The 18511-nt window shown below is 38.8% G+C and overlaps 1 protein-coding gene across 2 annotated transcripts in view; it reads right to left on the minus strand.

Moving 5' to 3' along the window:
• Positions 1-1484: 1484 nt before the first annotated feature.
• The window catches only part of LOC141761844 (anoctamin-4-like), a 52159-nt gene continuing 35132 nt past the window's right edge, over positions 1485-18511 (minus strand). For both annotated transcript variants that reach the window (XM_074625485.1, XM_074625484.1), the window contains 14 exons: positions 14408-14490; positions 13502-13642; positions 11415-11579; positions 11238-11274; positions 10705-10816; positions 10147-10204; positions 8178-8275; positions 7858-8000; positions 6953-7105; positions 6693-6840; positions 5832-5951; positions 5039-5144; positions 3155-3358; positions 1485-2955 (listed from right to left, as the gene is read on the minus strand). In XM_074625485.1, the coding sequence (XP_074481586.1) occupies positions 3167-3358; positions 5039-5144; positions 5832-5951; positions 6693-6840; positions 6953-7105; positions 7858-8000; positions 8178-8275; positions 10147-10204; positions 10705-10816; positions 11238-11274; positions 11415-11579; positions 13502-13642; positions 14408-14490 (1556 nt within the window). In that variant the 3' untranslated portion in view covers positions 1485-2955; positions 3155-3166. The remainder of the gene's footprint in view (positions 2956-3154; positions 3359-5038; positions 5145-5831; positions 5952-6692; positions 6841-6952; positions 7106-7857; positions 8001-8177; positions 8276-10146; positions 10205-10704; positions 10817-11237; positions 11275-11414; positions 11580-13501; positions 13643-14407; positions 14491-18511) is intronic.

The following is an 18511-nucleotide window of genomic DNA, read 5'->3' on the forward strand; positions in this document are numbered from 1 at the left end:
AAATCACGGAGTGATAAGGATGATTGTAAAAAAGTACTTATCTGCACTGAGGGGGAAAACAAGCTGGTCGGCCTTGAGACCAGCTGCTCAAATCTTAGTTTATATTCAGACAAAGAGGTGGTGAAGTTGAAGGATAGTCGACACATTTCCCACTGAATTCCCTCAAAAAATTTAGTTGTATTTCTCTTTCTCTATGTACAACTTGGAAAAAGTAGTGCTGTTATTATTATATTATTATTATGAGAAATATGACAATAAATCAATGTGAAAGTGTGCTGCTGCTGCTGAAGTGCAACCAAGCACTCTGCCCCCCTCTGGTGGTGTGAAAGAGAATCACCGAGTTGGCTCATCAACCCAAATCTTTTATCCAGAGGCAGTAGTATAATAAATAAATAAATAAATAAATAAATAAAGTCGTATGTTACTGAAGTCCTCATTATTTATTTTGTGAATTTGGGGATTTTTTTTTTTTTTAGAAACAAGGAATAGTTCATACTCAATAATTGTAAACCTCCATTTATAAGCTGACTAGTTTTATGTCAACAAAAGAGAAAACAAATAAAAGCTTATGCATTTTCTCCCGAGATTTTTTTTTTTATCTAACAAAGTAGAGGAGGCTTTGAATCAGCATGGACTTTTTGTTGGGGAAGAAAATTTACACAATAATATGAAAAATCTCAGTATGTTAAAAATCCTGGCTACAGTCCTGCTTTTACCTGGATATAATTAAAAAGAAATCTGCCATATGTCAGTGCAAAATGCCTTTACTCTGAGGTAAAAAAAAAAAAAAAAGAGAAAAGATATTGGTTTGAAACTATCATGATGTGGAAAACATGAGGAATATTTAAGGTGTTTTTTGTTTTTGTTTTTTTTACTTCTTGTATTTGCTCGTTTATTTTTTCATGGAAGAAAACAATAAAAATAATTTAAATAATATATAATAAAATAAAATAAAATATATGAAAAATAAAAAAAACATAAGTCTAAAACAAATCTTGATGTTTGTTTTTTCATTACGTATATTGGAGTGGTCCTCACTGGATTTTATATTATTAATGTCATGTTTTGTCATTGTGGTCGACTGTAAAATCGTCAAATAGTTTTATTGGTAACACGCTGGTATTTTATACTTCTATAATTTCCCAAAAGAATTCCTCATAATTTTCAAGAAGTTTCCTGGAAAGGACTATTTAATCTGGTACTAATTTTAGGGAAAATACAAATATTCTAAAAGTAAAGTAAATATTTATTATCTATTTATTCTTGGTAACCGTAAATTGTATACTTTTTTTCAAGGCCGTAAAATAAAGCCTTACCATTTAATTTAGCTAGATTTTTCTTTATTTTGACTTTGTTGGTTTTTTTCTTTTTCTTTTTTGACAAAATGTCCAGACTAGGGAGGTTGAAATTGTTGTCAAGGTTCCTACGTACCAACTTCACTTGACTCCATAAACTTGTTGACAACGCTGAAGAAAAACACAGTCAAGTCAAATTTCTTTACAATAAATAATGTTTATTACTGCAGTTATGAATCTTAATTCAAATGGAAAGCATTTCCCATTTAAGCCGACACTGCCACAGCTTTTTATAGAATAGATCTCTAAGTAATTTTTTATTGATGGGATTACTGTGCAAGCAGTCCCATCTCTGTTCATCTCAGTCTCTCTTTATTGGTGGGATCGCAGGGCAACAGCTGCAATCTCATCTATCTTCATCTCAGTTTCCCTTTATAATCCTTATTCTTCTTCAACGCTGTTTAACTTCATTAAAAATTCAAAATGTTCCGTTCTTTTATTTCATCTTTCATACTTTACGAAATATTCAATGTTTTTCTTGCTAATTAGGCTTCTTTCCTGACTTCTGTGAAGGCTCCTTGGGGGATTCTTAACTGACGAGTCATGGACCTTTGAACAATTCTTACAGATATATGATATATATTGTATGATATATGTTTAGTACCAACTGCTTTAACTTTTTGTGTTTCTCCAGGGGGCTCTGAAGTATGCAGGATTTTCTAAATAAAAGTCCCCAGACGGAAACAAGAGCTTACCGGTGATGGCACTCAAGTAGGCTGATAGATTTTCAAAATAAAAGCCCCAAAAGGTGACAAAAGCTCACAGCTTCCTGGCTTCCTGAGCGCTAAAGACTTTCAAAATAAAACTAAGGGAGTTGAATGACACCTCAACTCCTCCATACACATAATTTCAACACCTTTCACTTATCACACTATATTTTGCTCTTTTCTATTATTCCAACTCTTCATACTCCTTCATACAAAGTTAAGTCAGCAATTAGCCCCCCAGCCATTTATCAAGCGATGCTGGTCAGCTCCTGGTTATACATGAAGCAAATGCATTCCAGCTTCCAGCTTTTCAAGCAATGCACTTTCGTCCATCTGTCCGATTTTCCGCTGCCAGCAATCCCACCACAATTTTCTTCATAAATTGCATTAGTTTTTATTGCACTACACTATAGCAGAGCAGATGGCCTGACATTCATTTAAATATCTGTATTTACAATAAAGCAGTATGAGATCTCCTCAGAAGAGGAGAAATGTAAACAGGGTTTGTCATTCAGTAAGCTCGGTAAAGTTATTTCTCTCGTCTAAATCGAGATTTTTTTTTGTAAAAGTTTAGTCTCGCTCGAAATCTACATTCAGGATCTGAAGACATACGCTGTTGGGAGTCCAAAGTGGTAGAAACTATCTGGAGAAAACAAAAAAAAGGTAGCAAAACCCCACTGCCAAATGTTCAAGAGGACACATCCTGTTATGAATGCAGACACATTGGGCCCCGTGGTCACACTGTGAGGGCCGGCTGGATGCAGTTCATCAACTGTCCACTAGGAGGAGGTGCTGGTCTGACATGGCAGGAGGAAGGCATGAGGGTCCAGTATCATGCAGGAAACCCAGTCTCCTCTCCTTCCTCCACTGTGCAATGAAAACCAGCTGATAACCTGGAAATAAGAGAAAGTACAAACATAGAGCATTATACTTAAATGTTTGAATTTCTTTTTTTACACAGTAAAAGTTTTATGATGCAGCAACTCTGAGAGGCACAATGTTTGTCACATAGTACAGAGTAAAACCAAACACAAGTCATGAACAGGACTGAATAATCTCTTTTACAAACTGTTTCTGAATCTGTGGCTGTACCAGTTGGTGCATTCAGGGCCATTCCTTGTGATGGGCCCTTTCTTTCTTCTTCTTCTCGTTTTTCTCCTTCTGCAGTCTGTCCAGCTCGGCCTCGTACATCATCTCCTGGATCAGGTATTTCTCTCTGCGCATTCTGTCCCGCAGGTCCTTGGGGAGGTCGGGGATCAGGTACGCGATCAGGGTCTTGATGGCAAAGACCATATGCTGCAAAAACAGAGTGTGTTATCGCAAACGCCAGAGCCATATCTCCACTATAAAAACAACCCAAATACTAAAGAGATAAGGTGGGAAAAACTGATTAATTTAATAACTCACTAGCTGTGTTTCCATTCAATTGTCAAGCAAACTTTAAGTTTTGAAATGTTGCAAAAAATAAATGCGAATTAGGTGCGTTTCAATCGACTGGCCTGGAAGAAGTAGTACCTTTGATTTTATAAAGTTGATCTAGCAAACAGTAGTTTATTTACAAGGGAAATATCTGCACAGTGTGGTGATTTTCTGTGGGTTTGTCACTACAAGCACCACCTTTAACATCCCACATGGTCATTTAAACCATTGTTAATATGCAAATATCATTTAGTGGAGTTTTAATTGTTTTTAAAAGTGGCTTTTTGAAATCTAAATGTGAATTAGTTACTATGTGACTATGTGAGCCAAGCTAAACGAGACTAATCTGAACCATCTGTGTGAGTCCTTGTTAGTGGCAGCTGTGCACGCACTGCCACTAACAAGGACTTACAAAGGTGGTTCAGATTGGACTGAGGCAGCTGATAAAAGCTGGAAGCAGGTCACAGAACTCATTTAGGTTTGGTGCAAGTAGGAGAGGAAACAGACAAAGATGAGGAAGCATTTCAATTTTCACAACCAGAATATAAAAAAACCTTGATGAAAGTGATGAGCACACGGTGAAATGAGGTCTGCCACATTTCCTTTGTAAAAGTGAAACTTCCTAGTCTCAGGAATGGATTTCATCAAAAATGATTTATTTTGAAATCTTTGTTGAGTTCAAAAATTAAATGAGTTTTTCTTGTAGTGGTACCAACTGGTATTCACTGACATAATCTAAATAATCTGTGTCTCCACTGACCGACAGCATGAAGTTAAACCAGACTAAGCTTTAAGCCTGGTGTAACTCTAATACTCCTTTAGGAAATGAGTCCAATTAATTCAAGACTAAATCTAAGGGATTTCAAAACAATTTTCTAAGTGAGCCAACTTGAGTTAATCAGGTTTAAAAGGCTAAAACTAATGTTCATTTTGTTTTTCCTATACTAATTCCTTAAAACACTATATATATGATAGTAAATAGAAAATTAAAGCTGCAAGCAGCGATGAACGGGCCCTCGCACTTTCCCGCGCGTCGCGGGTTACTGGCGGGACGCCGATTGACGCGGCCAGGCACAATGAAACTGGAACTCTGACGAGTGCAATGACACCTCCCACAAGAGAATTTTTCCAACTTTCTAGGGGGCGCTAGCGAGCCATTTTGCAACACCCAAGCCCCAAACCCTTAAAATATTTTTTTTTTTCACTGTGTCTGAGAGGTGTGCCAAGTTTAACAACGTTTTGGCCATGTTAAGGCCCTCAAAAAGGTGATTCATTTGGGAGAAGAAAAATAAACCTTACAGTTTCAATAGGACCTTTGCTGGCCCGACGTTGTCGGTGCTCGGGCCCTAATAAAATCACGTAAACATCACCAGACTTCTTTATTTGCTGTGAGCAAATTAGAGCAGAAGAAGATGTAGATTGGGCGGTCATGGGTGGAGACAGTTAAACGGTTAAAGAGGCATTGACAAAACAATTTGAACGATTCCATTTCCAAACCCAGCCTGCTGTTTGTTGCCATTTGTCACAGATTTAAAAAAGAACAACAACAACACTGACCTCAAATACAATGATGAACGCTAGCCGGGCTGCCAGGACGTGCCAGAACTGTAGAGTGTATGCGTAGGGATCAGCAGAGTCCGGAGGCTCCCTGTAGTCCCGATACCTGGCGGGTCAAACAAACTTAAACTTTAACAACTTAAACAAACAGATGAATTCAAAGGTCAAAATAGCACTAAAGATCTCTACTCATGTAAATTAACTACGCTTATATGCACACTAATATTCCACGATTATTCCAAAAATTCAATTTTCCGATTAAGACACGTAGGATATGCCTATATCATTCTGGTTTTAGGAGCATTCTTTGGAGTATGCACAGCTGCAAGTAAATGGGAATATTAGTGAAATATTAATTTTCATTATCAATGTAAACAGCTTAGTATGAATATTGTCTTTTTCAGAATAAGAGCCAAAAAACTAGAATATTTTGTGCATGTAAACATAGTAAGTGATTCATCAACCGACAGAAAAATCAGTTCAGCTGTGTATACAAAAGATGGTATTGACTTGAGGTTGTCTTTTGTATAATGGGAAAACTTTTGCTTCTCCTGTGTGTGGTTAATAGGGATTATTAATAAAATGATGGATAAGCACACACAGACACTCTTATGCAATCCTTCCTGGGGTTACACAAATACTTGCAGCCAAATCCTGTTAAAATTAATAAGCTTCTGACAAGTGTTTCTTTTTTAGTGTAACAGATAAACCCTTAATCGTGGCTCAGTTACAGAAAAAAACATATGACAGTTTACAGTATATTTTTAACATCCTACGCCTACGCCTACCTCACCTGCAATACGTCACAGCTACTCCGAGCAGCTCGGAGCCATTAGTCCTGGACTGCGATTTCCCCTCAAAGTCAGACACCCGGAACAGTGAGAGACTGGCGTTGACATAACCCATCATACACCTGAGGAACATATAATAAACCATTTTATCCAACACTTGCAGGAAGAAAATAAACCACCGTAGGGCTGTGCCGAATGTCTTTTTTTCTATTGAGGTTTTCGAATGAGGCTTTGAATGTCCGTCATCCTATTTTATGACGTCATCACCCTAGCAAAAAAAAAAAATCCTCAAACAAAATCCTCAATTTGAATAAAGTGATTCGTCGGATTAAATGAGCCAGTCTTTTTGTTAAATCAACTTTCTTTAATGAATATAACTCCACTACAGTGAAAATGTTGTTTTTGAAAGGCTAAACGCCAACAAATATGTATTGAAGCAGAATATTTAGTTTGATAAAAACATGTTGTGAATTCTTTTTTTCAATAAATGTTGACTTTTGGACTTTACATGTTTAAATGTTTGGATCACACGAGTCAGAGTGCGGTGCGCTGCTGCAGAATGAATATAATGGAAACACTATTTAGTGTAAGGTAGTCTAATCTTTATCTGCAACGGTGAAGAAATACCGGGTTTAAACAGAATGAAAAAAAAAAAGAAGCTCAGCATTCGAATGTTGATTTAGAATTTTAAATGTCAACTGTATGAATGAAGCTTTGAACTTTAAGGTCCAGCCCTTCACCAATGCTACACAAAGTTATTAAAGCAAAAGAAACAAATGAACTAATGGGATCAAGAGTTCAGCTTATCACTAACTAAAATTAACTACACCAAAAAACAAATGAACGGCTAAATAACCACTCACCCCTCCCCTGCTCGACCCTGACCAGCACAAGGTCCATACTTGTAGGCGTAAACAAGGCGAGGGATGAAGTCTGAGGTAACAGCGATGACAAAGGCGTTGGTGATGACAGACAAGATGCCGATGCCCTCCAGAATGCCATACCAGATCCCTGCCACAAAAGTATAAAATTAGACATTACACTTAAAAAATCATATAAAATGAGAAACTCTAAAAAGATTTCTTGTGCCTGAGAAAATACATAAAACATATATTTAATTCACCTATGTCTTTGGCTTGTGAGGGCAGAGGTCGCCGCCACTGTGTGACAAACTTGTAGGCGTCTAAACGAATCTCGATGACGTTGTTGAGCAGCGCTAAGAGAGGGGCCAGAGGGAAAGCTGCCACAAAGATGGTGGTGAAGCCAAACTGTAGAACTGAAACAAACAATTGCGTATTTACACATACAGCAGATATGGAGCAATATTAGCATTCATTCAGAGTCATATTTAAGTCGAATATTCACTCTCCTTTTAGCTCGGTTTTAATAGAGTGCTCCAGGGATGACGTATTTTCGTAGGCCAACCCAGAAGTTAGCATCGCCCTGGTTCCCTCGACAAAAAGCCATTGCATTTTGGATTGTTGTCCCTTTCTGGACAATATTTGTCATTGTTTTGTGTTGTTAATTGATTTCCAATAAGAGATATATACATACCTTTGCATAAAGCAGCATATTTGTCCACTCCTATGTTGATAAGAGTATTAAATACTCTCCCTTTTAAGGTACATTTTGAAATGTGTGATTAATTTGCAATTAATTGCGATTAAATATTTTAAGCGATTGACAGCCCTGATAAAGATATTGATAGGTATACAGCTTTAAGTTAGTTTAGTATAACCCACTCAGTCACAGATGCACCAATAAAGATGCGGGCACGTGGAAAAGCTCTCAGCCCAAATTTAATCCCCAGCAAATCAGTGTCACAGTTACATAACATGCACCGCAGCTGCTGCTGGGTCACCGAATGAAAACGTTGTATTGTTAAATTTTTTTTATTCTAGACGATTAAGCCGCGGAGTGCATTTTGGATAACCTTACACCTGATATCTAAGGTTGTGGCAATAAGGCTTTTAGTGCTAAACATGCTAAATAAGAAAATGCATGCATGGCACTTCAGTTGCGACATACTCATTTCTAAGTATTCATCAAAGAGTCCGTAGGCATTCATTGGCTGTAGGTTGTAGTCCCTCTCCCACTGCGGGAAGCTGGCCTTGGCTGTCTTTCCGTGCTCTCTCCTCAGTCTCCGCCGTGTCCACCAGTTCTGGATCAGCCTAGCAAAACAACAACAACAGAACAATCAACAACAACAGGAGATTAATTCAGTCCAAAAACAAGCGGATCTAATTTCATCTGCTGTTACTCTGCAGTCTGCTGTCTGGCACTATATCTGACTGAGAGGTATTTACTTTTATCTGTGGTTTGGGGAGAAACATTTTTGGTGCACTCACGGGTAGCCGAGCTCCATGAAATTGTTCCAGGTCTGTTTTAGCACCATGATGATCCCCATCTGCAGACAGAGGTCAATGAGGCAGCCACTGGGGTGGCACTACAGCAACAGAGAGAGAGAGAGAGAGAGATCAAACTGTAGCACCTTGCTAACAATGGCCCTCTGCATTGCTGTAAAAAGTTTCGTCAATCAATTTGCATGCAGTGTGATGCACTACAAAAGTGACGAAATGAGGTAAACTCAAAAAGTGAGTATGCATACTAAAAATGTACATTATTCTCCCATAGTGCACAGAGGGAATGGAGGAGCTACTCACAGCTGCAAAACATTAGAATAAATTGCAAATGATGGTAAAACAGCTCCAGAAAGATCTTAGAAAACAAAACAATAAAAGCCGTTTCACAACGAGCACGGATTTCCCAAAAAATTGTAAAGAATTTTATAAAATGTTGTGGATTCTTATGAATGCTTGCACACTTCTGCGGAACATTCGTGTGAGGAAAAAAACATTCGGACGGACCTCGACTTCAGCGGATTTCCGCCTGCGGAAATATACTGTATGTTTGACCAATGAAATCACGTTATTCTGCATAATAATTAGCCATGTGCTTCTGTTTGTTGCACGGAGAGTGTGTATTTTTGGGGACCTTGGAACAATGTGCGTTTGTTTTCGGGGTAACGGACTGTCGAACAAATGTTTTTTTTTTGGTCCAATGGGACATATGTTTTTTTCCCCTGGTCTAAATTTGAGGAAATTTTAGTAACGGCACCTCTTTACATTTGAATTGAATACCCCTGCTGTCATATATAGTTTCTGTATCCATTTAACATGTGATATGGAATCGTATTGGACACACACGGTATTGTTTTAATGTCTTGCAGCTGTGAGCAGCTTCTCTATTTCCTTTGTGCATTGCATTGTGGGAGAATAGTGTCCATCAACAACACACCCCAAAATCAAGTTTTTTAGTGTTTATAGTATACTTTTTTGAATATATATATAATTAATAATAATTGTATGGTGTGAGCTAGTGCTGTCTTCGACTAAAGAAATTCTTAGTCAACTAACACTACAAAGAATCACACAAAAGCACCACTTAAAATCTGGTGTTTACCAGATATGTGCTCATAAGTTTCTTGGAAATGAGTCATTCAGCATGAAAAAAGCCTAAAAAGCGACTAAATGACTAAAGATATCTTAGTCGACTTAGACCAAAATGACCGATTAGTCGACTAGTCGACTAAGAGGGGGCAGCTCTAGTGCAAACACACCCAATGTGCTGGTTATCTATTGATTGTCATTTACCATTGGTGGATTTTAAAGTGTATCTTGTATTCGATTAAGAGTTTCAAATGGAATTGTTTTACAATTCGGATAAAGGATACTTGCAAAAACTGTTGTTTTTATTATTTCTTCCTTACAACATTATTATAAAGCCTTACGCTGTACACGGTAGAAGTACATTACACAGGCACTTTTGCAAGCAAGCAAATTAGACAGCGAAGGTCTACGAAACCAACATGAATTTAAAATATTTTGTTGTAAGCGGGAGCACCTTTCATACGTATCTCTGCAGCTTTTTATCAGCTTTGCGAATGTTCATAAAAGCCACTTAATCTCTCCGAGCACCATCCGTATTCTGCATGGCCACAGAAGGTTGACTGAGGCTGTGCTTGTACTGTACATGTCACATCACAGAGAATGTTTTCCATTTACCATTTCAAGGGGGCGCATTAGCTCAGCACCTAAAAGCGCCAGCTCAGGCCTTTCGTCCCCTTAGACCACTTCAGTGTGTGTTATTTCCCCGCATGTTCCCATAAGTACCGCTGGCAGCAGCACTTACTGCTGAGGGAGGTTAAATGCCTGGTTGGCTCGGCATACGTTATTAGCTTAATGTCCAATTTAGAAATACTTCGATCCGTAATGCTTTGCTGTTATTCCCCTATGGGAATGCAAAGTAGTTACTCACCTCTTCCAGTTTCCAGCGATTGATGAGGCGTAGATATGCACCGGGCCGGCCTGTGAATCTGTTAACCCAGGAAAAAAAAAAAACTTTAACCCCTTACTATTCCGCTTTCTTTTTTAGAGGGGTAGGGGACAGGGGACGTTCAGGGGTAGAAAGTAAACAGTAGATGTCACATAGAAGTGGTGTACATGATCTGAAAGCTGGGAACTTGAAGATTAATTTGAGATGCAGCTCAGCAATATTTGTCATTTTGTTCTAGTCATAAATAAGAAATAAAAAATATTTAATTAATGAATTAATCAATTAAATTGAATGGTTAGACTCTTGGGTTGAGTTTTCTGGCATACATTTACTGTACAAGCTGAGAATACTTGTGTCCCTTGGGGAGTTCTGCGAAAAGAAATACAATATCTCTGGTGATTTGCCTCAAGGTTCTGTCTATTTGTCTATGTGAACATATGGTGTCTTATTACACAGATGACACACTCATTTACATATCTTTCTGCATTGTTTTCTGCACTTCTGCTGTGACACATGTAGTTGTTGTGAGTTCTTTCTCACCTCCCCAAGAAGAAGGCGATGTAGAAAGTCGAACTGTTGAGGTTGACGAACTGAAAAAGGAACATCTTGAGGGTAAAGCTGTTCTCCCACTCCGACTCTGTCCTTGGCTGTTCTGTGGTGGCACGGAGAGAAAGCAGGAACTGTGAGATGAAACTGATAAAACACTGTGTGTTCAGTACTGAGCCAACACCAATGTACAGAACTAATTAAAGGCCCAGACACACCAACCCGACATCAAAGAACTAGTGGCGACGAAGGCCAACAGTTGCGTCGCGTCACGTCATTGAACCGCCAATCAGAGTGATTTCTCTCACCGACGGGTGCCACCGCCGATTCAACATGCTGAATTGGCCGAAAAAACTTGAGCAGACTAGAGCTGATGGTGCGGGACACACCGAAAAACCTAGGCCGTACGCTCACTGACGACCCCAAACTGTCCGACGGCCAACCGTCAGCTTAGTGTGTCAGGGCCTTTAGTCTTCATCACCCTTTCAGCTTCAAGAACATTAGATCTGCTGGTGCAGTCAACTTACCTAAATTAGTGAGAAGAAGAGCAACTTTTTCATAGAGCTAGAAAAAAATACAATGTAGTGAGGGAGGAAGTTAAATTGATTGTAAATAGCCTATCAAAAGCATAGAAGAGTAGTTTTTACACGCACAAAAAAAAAGCATCACCGCCTTTTCCATGTACCACTTCATGTAACACTCACCACGTTGAGGAGCATGATCATGCAGAAGTTGATGCAAACTGCCGTTCCCGTGGTCGCCACCTGAGAGTTGTTCCTGATGAGAGCCCAGCCGAAGGCGGCGAAGGTGCTGACGGTGATCACGCGGTATATGACGATACCAAACACGGCGGCAATCACCACCAGTATCTGTGACATCACAGTGACATGCAAAAAATATTACTACTAACAATAACAATAACAACACATTGCACTTGCAGTGTAACCATTTATTTTCTAGAGCTTTACAATACGAATAAGAATGGGAAATAGTACCTAACTGTACAAATGAGTCTATCATTGGCTGGAACGATATAAAATACTGTAGGTAGTTAAAAATGGCATAAAAAACAGATAAAACATTTAGTTACTAGAATGGCACTCGGAGAGCGCAGACCTCCGCCAAGGTGCCTGGCTTTGAAAACAGCTCACAGCTGGCTGTACCGTGAGGTGGTCGGCTTATTATTAACCTCCTTGTGTGTTCCCGTGTAACGCATCGGCGGATGCCTCTCTCATTCAGCAGCCTTGTTATGTCTGTATAACGTTACACTACGTTGTCTCTCATCCCATCTTTTACCACTTTTTTCTTTCGAATGGATTGTTCATTGTGCTACACCACACCCCTCCAAAAAATGTCATTCAAATCCATCGTAAAACTTTTGGAGTAATCCTGCCAACAGACAGACAAAAAAAAAACAACGCCGGTGAAAACATAACCTCCTTGGCCCAAGGCCTTTGGCCTTGGCGGATGTAAATTAGTTTGTTTATACAGAGTTTGTCAAAACTGGCTCCTATGCAAACAAAATGGATGTTGGCATAAATGATGGATTACCAATATGCTTTTCCCATCAAAATTAGCACATACATGCAGGTTTTTTTAAACATGGAAAAACCCGCTAAAAGCAGGTAACATACTTTTTTCCCATTGCCAGTAGACAAATATGCCTTTGGGTTTTTCAGTGAAAATGTTACCCTGGTTACTTCTTTTTTTATATATCTGCAACTTACTCAGTCTCTCTTTCAAACTTTAAAACCAAAGTTGGTGATTGTTGGAACACTGGAAAGACTAACCAAGATGGTTTTGATGAAACTTTCATGAGTTTTATTTTGTTTCTGTCGAGTTTGAATGGAGTGTTTTATGACGATCAATGAGGTAAAATTCCATTGAGTTTCTCTCAATGGAGTCTGGTGGCTTTGAGTAACGCATATATCAGCTGTCCCTTTTCACATATAACTCTGTGAATTAAGGGTTTATTTTGACCAAACCAGAGTTGGTGATTGTTGGAACAGTGGAAAGACTAAGCAAGACAGTTTGGATGAGTTTTATTTTGTTTCTGTTGAGTTTGAATGAATTGTGTTTTACGCCGATCAGAGGGATTAAATTACTGTTTCTCTCAATGGAGTCTGGTGGCTTTGAGGAGCTCATATAACGTCTGTTTCTTATCACATCTAACTCTGTGACTTAAGGGTTTACTTCGACCAAACCAGAGTTGGTGATTGTTGGAACAGTGGAAAGACTAAGAAAGACAGTTTGGATGAGTTTTATTTTGTTTCTGCTGAGTTTGAATGTGTTTCAGTGAGGTAAAACGCTGTTGTCTGACTGGAATCTGGTGGCCTTGAGGATAGCATACTGTAATTATTGCATGTTTTGTACATTAATAAATTATAATAAATGTCCAAATTCCTGTTGATAATATTTATTTTATATTCACTTCAGCGCATGTCACATCGCACCGGAAAAGGGCGAGTCAGCATGTCCACCTGGGTGTCATGTTTCCATCACTGCCAATCGGAGATGGAGCCGATAAATACCCGTGGCTCCTGCAGAGTCTTTTGTCACGTTTTCAGCCCCACAAAAACACTCCAGATACCCAAAAGTATGAGCACAAGCACTGAAAAGGGAATTTTTTCATAATATGTAAAAGGCATTTGCACGAGAATATTTAAATCTACAATCAAGACATGTGTTGACAAGACTTTCCATTGACATAAATAAGCCTCAGCATAAGCCTAAATACAAAGATGAGAGTGGCACACCTGCTACTTGACATGTATTCACCCCAGAAACTCACCATGAAGAAGATGCCGGATGCTGAGACGATGAGGCGACTGTATTTGTCGTGGAATGCCTGGTAAGGTTCAGGCTTTCCAGATATGGGGTTCATCCTCTCCTTCTTGGAGTATTTGACCTCAAACTGGGGGCGTATTTCGTCCTGATAGACAAAAGACAAGACACACGTGAGCAAAATTTAGCAGTGAATGTTAAAGGGCTTTTAAAAACTCTAATTAGGCTATTGGGCAATTTTGGTTTGAAACCCAGAATCCGAGTTTAATAATCGCTGTCTTGTCTTCCGTTCTGCTTTCAGACTGAGACTCTGAGTCACTTACACACCCACGAACACAGCAGTCTTTCAAAGAACGTTTTTACCAGTTTGAGTATGACTGACAGACGAGGGTTGGAGGTTGATCCATAAGACAGGCATGACCATTATGAACCCACTGAACGTTCTGACAAAACCAAATTGCAGTATGACAGCTGTGTAGGGGTCTGACTTTGTGAGAGCTTTCATTACAAAATTGCGCATTTTCAGTGAGTCATGAACTGATTCGAGACGGACTCCCTTGGTGCCGGCTCTCGGTACGGTCCCACCTTTTTTAAATATATGCCTGCAGGCTAGCATAGGCGGAAGAAAGGTATGAGTAGGCAAACCTCTCTCAAGGGCCGAGCTGCTGTGAAGGCAGAAATATGGTCAGGGTTTGATTTCAAACCTCTTTTGGGCAAAGCCAAAGAGCAACAAGTTAGCTCACTTAAACTATGAAGAAAGAACTCTAAATGAAAATAATAATTAGGGCTGTTAATCGATTAAAATATTTAATCGTGATTAATTGCACATTTTTAAATTTCTTCTTCACTTAATCTGAAAGGGAGCAGATTAGCTACAGATACAGAAAAGCAATGACTACATGGAGAACTTCACCTCCTCTTCCTCCCAGTCAATGAGATCCCAGTCGTATGCGAGGACAGCTCTGCGCCTTTTCCAGAATTCCAGGAAGACCGTTGCTGAAACACATGAAGAAAACAGCGTCAAGTGTTTGCATGTCTAAACAGACGGCAACCTCTTTAAACTTGCATTCTTTCTAACAGCCAGCAGGGGGCGACTCCTCTGGTTGCAAAAAGAAATCTGATTGTATAGAAGTCTATGAGAAAATGAGCCTACTTCTCACTTGATTTATTACCTCAGTAAACATTGTAAACATGAGTTTATGGTCTCAGTCTCTAGTTTCAAGTCTTCTTCAATACAGCATGATGTGCATTTAGTAAATTATGGTCCCATTTAGAGTCAAATAGACCATAAAGCAGGGGATGCTTTTGGGCGTGGCTACCTTGTGATTGACAGGTCACTACCACGGCGTTGTCCGGTCTGGGAGTTGTCCCTGTTTTCGACTGACAACTTTAACCCTTTCATGTCTTCTTCAACGTTTGGTTTTATAGCTCGTGTCACTTCTGGTTGCAAAAAAAAAACCAAGATGGTGACGGTCAAATGCCGAACTCGAGGCTTCAAAACTGTCGTCCACAAACCAATGCCACTTCTTATGCTTCTATGCTCCTAAACAGTACTGATCAAAATAATTATCTTAGGTACTTGGCTTGTCATAAAGTCTGATATTATATTAAATGAGGTTGGAAGTGAATCAAAACAGTGACGTTGCGGTCCGTAAAACCAAAACAATGAGCTGAAAGACTCTAAAATGCTTAATAGAGCTGAGAGGAACTGCAGAGTTGGGTGATAATTCACTGTGGGTTCGCCGCAACGAGTGACCCCTTTAACGTTTCACTCGGTCATGTGACTCATTGTTAATATATTAAAATATTAGGGCTGTCAAAGTTAACGCAAAAATCACATCTTAGCGCAAACTAATTGACGCCACTAATTTCTTTATCGCGTTAACACAATTGATATTTCATAGGTTGTAAAGCTAGAGTGAAGATACTGGCATCATATGAAACTATAAAAACCTAAGGAATCCATTGGTACCAACCATGTCTTACTAGCTTGTCGGGAAGGAGGCTAAATAACGCTCCAAAACTTGCGATTAACCTTGATTAAATATTGACAATCATGCGATTAATCCTGATTAAATATTTTAATCGATTGACAGCCCTAGTTATTATATAAAAAATAAACAAATTATTTCTTCCCTCTCCCTCCATAAAAAGGGCAAATTACACTCAGCTGCTAAACTTAATGGGCGTTTTTGCACTGTAATATCATTGGCACAAAATCCTTTGTGAATCGGACCAGTCGGAATAGTGCAGTTTTAATCTGGCACAATAGGCTGCACCCTGGACAAAAGGTCATATGTAACTACAGTGGCACTGTGGAGCGTTGAGACATTGTTTAAAATTTAAAGTTGCGCTAGGCACTTTGCTGTAAGCTGCCAATATTGGTAAAAACTAAAATGTAACATTTTACTATGAAAGGTCCTCACATAGAGCTTTTTTTGATGTTGCAATGGTCCAACTGGCAAAACCTTGAAACAGCCACTTGTATCAGTTCATGACATCAGTCGTTTTACAGCCTCATAACAATCAAAATCCCTCATGTGAAGAAAAGTCATGGTCAAATGTTGTCACTGCATGTGACTGACTAGCAATAACTAGTAAAACCAGCTGGTTTGATGCCAAGATAATTAGACTGTTCAAACTGTCACAGGCAGCGTTCTCGGGGAGAGTAAGTACTGCTGAACAAAGTCCTCTGGATAGCTTACTTATTGCACATTGGTATTCCTGCTTTTCAAGCTTTTATCCTCAGCCTTTCAAACAAATACTTGTAGTTTATTTTCTCTATCTTGTTTTTGAATGTGAAGACGCAGCTGTCTGAGAAGGGCGTCCCACGTGGAGCCGGCAGGGGAGCACCCTCCTGAGGAACCTTAATGAAGGGATTTGGTCTGATCTTCTGCTGCAGTTGAACCCTAAAATATTATTCACTTGGACAGCAGCAGCAACTTCCAGAAAGCAGTTACTGTAAGATCAGTACATTAGCGCACTTTCTTTTCGAGACTTTTCTTTAAACTGGAATAGTATTTGCAGACTGGGCTCTGGCATGTCTGTGCAGCTGCGAAAACAGTCTTCGACATCGCTCGTTGTTTACAGGTATCCTGGTTCCCTGTACAGAAGTTCAATAAGAGTTTGGCATGTTGTAGTCAGATTATTCGTGTGTGACGATCTTTGTGTGTACAGTATAATGTCTTATGTTTGTTTAAGTATGCATGTATCTTGTTTTATGTTTTAAAAACTTTATTTTAACAGATCTTTTATTAAATTTGTTTTTGCACCTATATAGTTTTTATGTTTCGTCTGATGTTTTATCCTTTTAATGTCCTTGATGAAACTTTTCCTTCTTCTGTTTTCCTCTACAACACTTCACCTCTGGCTAATCGAGAACGATCAGCTTTATAGTTTCTGTCACAACAGGACTCCACTCTGCTTTAGTCCTGTAATAACCTTGCACATCTGGAATTTGTACTTTTATAATGGTCTGTTATTGTTATTCTATGTTCATATTTTCTTAGTAGTAGTCTGGTATATTTATAGTGTATCCTAATATATTCTTTATATTGTGTATACTATAGATATTATCTCTAGTGTTGATATGTATATTTACTGTGTACTTACTGTTCTTGTAACCTGATAATCGGCTGCTGTAACACAAGAATTTCCCAATTTGGGATCAATAATATGATGCTATTTGACATTAATTCACATAGAGATCCTTTCAACCTTACATCTCAATATGGCTGCATGACTTTATTATGCACGTTTGCACTGTGCTTAGAGGTCTGTAACTTATTAAAGGTTGTAAAAGTTAAAGTTTGTAGACAAGATAAGAGAGAGATAATTAAAGTTAACATTTGGCCTTTTCACTCTGGAAAAAAACAAACATTTAATATCGCACTGATGTGAATAAATTGTCTTTAAGATGATATCTTAATACCCTGAATATTTTTCCATATTTTCACCACACATAATTTCTGTCACTTGCATTCTAATTTAAATGTATTTAAATAATACATAATATAAATTCTTGAAAGAGATTTTTTTGCGCTGAGCACTTGATGTAATAAAATGCAAGAAAAATAATCAAATCTCCCAGGGCAGGTTGTTTTTATATACTCAGTATATATACACAATATGAAATAAAATATAAAAGAGATTTGATCCTTTTAGTGTGCAGGAGAAAACTTTAATCTTTGCCAGGATGTAAGTACATACTTAAGCTAATGCCTCCGTTCTGCCCGGCTGCACAGGGACACGTCCTGGGGCAGTGAGGGATCTGACTGATGGCGTTTCTCCAGAACCAAAACCTGACTCAGCCAGAAGTCACCCACTTGGAGTCAACACCACACCTATCTTCAACTGGTACTGTCGCATTTCAGTTCCATACAACTGTTTTACTTTGCTTTGACTTAACATTAGTCCCACTATATCTGCAGTTTGCCATGAAACATTTATACTCGTGAAACCGATAGGGTTTCCACTGCATTGAAGACATTGTCTGAATATGTCCGAGTGTCTGAATTATTAACGCACACTAATGCGACAGGGCCTGCACTGCTTTCGTTAGTAGGTATACTGTAGTTTGAGAGCCACAGCACTTACTGTCTATGAATTAAACAATTTGATTTATGTATTTAAGCTCTTATATGTTTAAAGGTGTCTGATGGCACTGGGATTCAATTTCTCGTGAAGTTTAGAAAGCACAAATACACATACACGTTTAAAATGGAAATGTCATGGCAGTGTTTGTGTCCCGCCTCTGCATTGAGCTACAGAACCACGTTAAATCTTGTTACGCCTTCTGCCCTCTTTTTACCCATCAACAGTTAACAACACCATAATCGTGCTGGGCGTGTTGACCTTTGCCCTCCAGCTGTGTTTAGCTCTGATCGTCCTGCTGAGATGTTGGAGATTGGACAACAGAGTACGAGAGGCTCTCAAACACCCAAAGACTGTTAACAAACTCACTGGTGAGCATTATGTAGTCTGCTGCTATAGTTCTTGTTCTTGTTTTCGGTTGGTA

Source organism: Sebastes fasciatus, chromosome 23 (assembly GCF_043250625.1).
Source record: "Sebastes fasciatus isolate fSebFas1 chromosome 23, fSebFas1.pri, whole genome shotgun sequence".
Lineage (NCBI taxonomy): Eukaryota > Metazoa > Chordata > Actinopteri > Perciformes > Sebastidae > Sebastes > Sebastes fasciatus.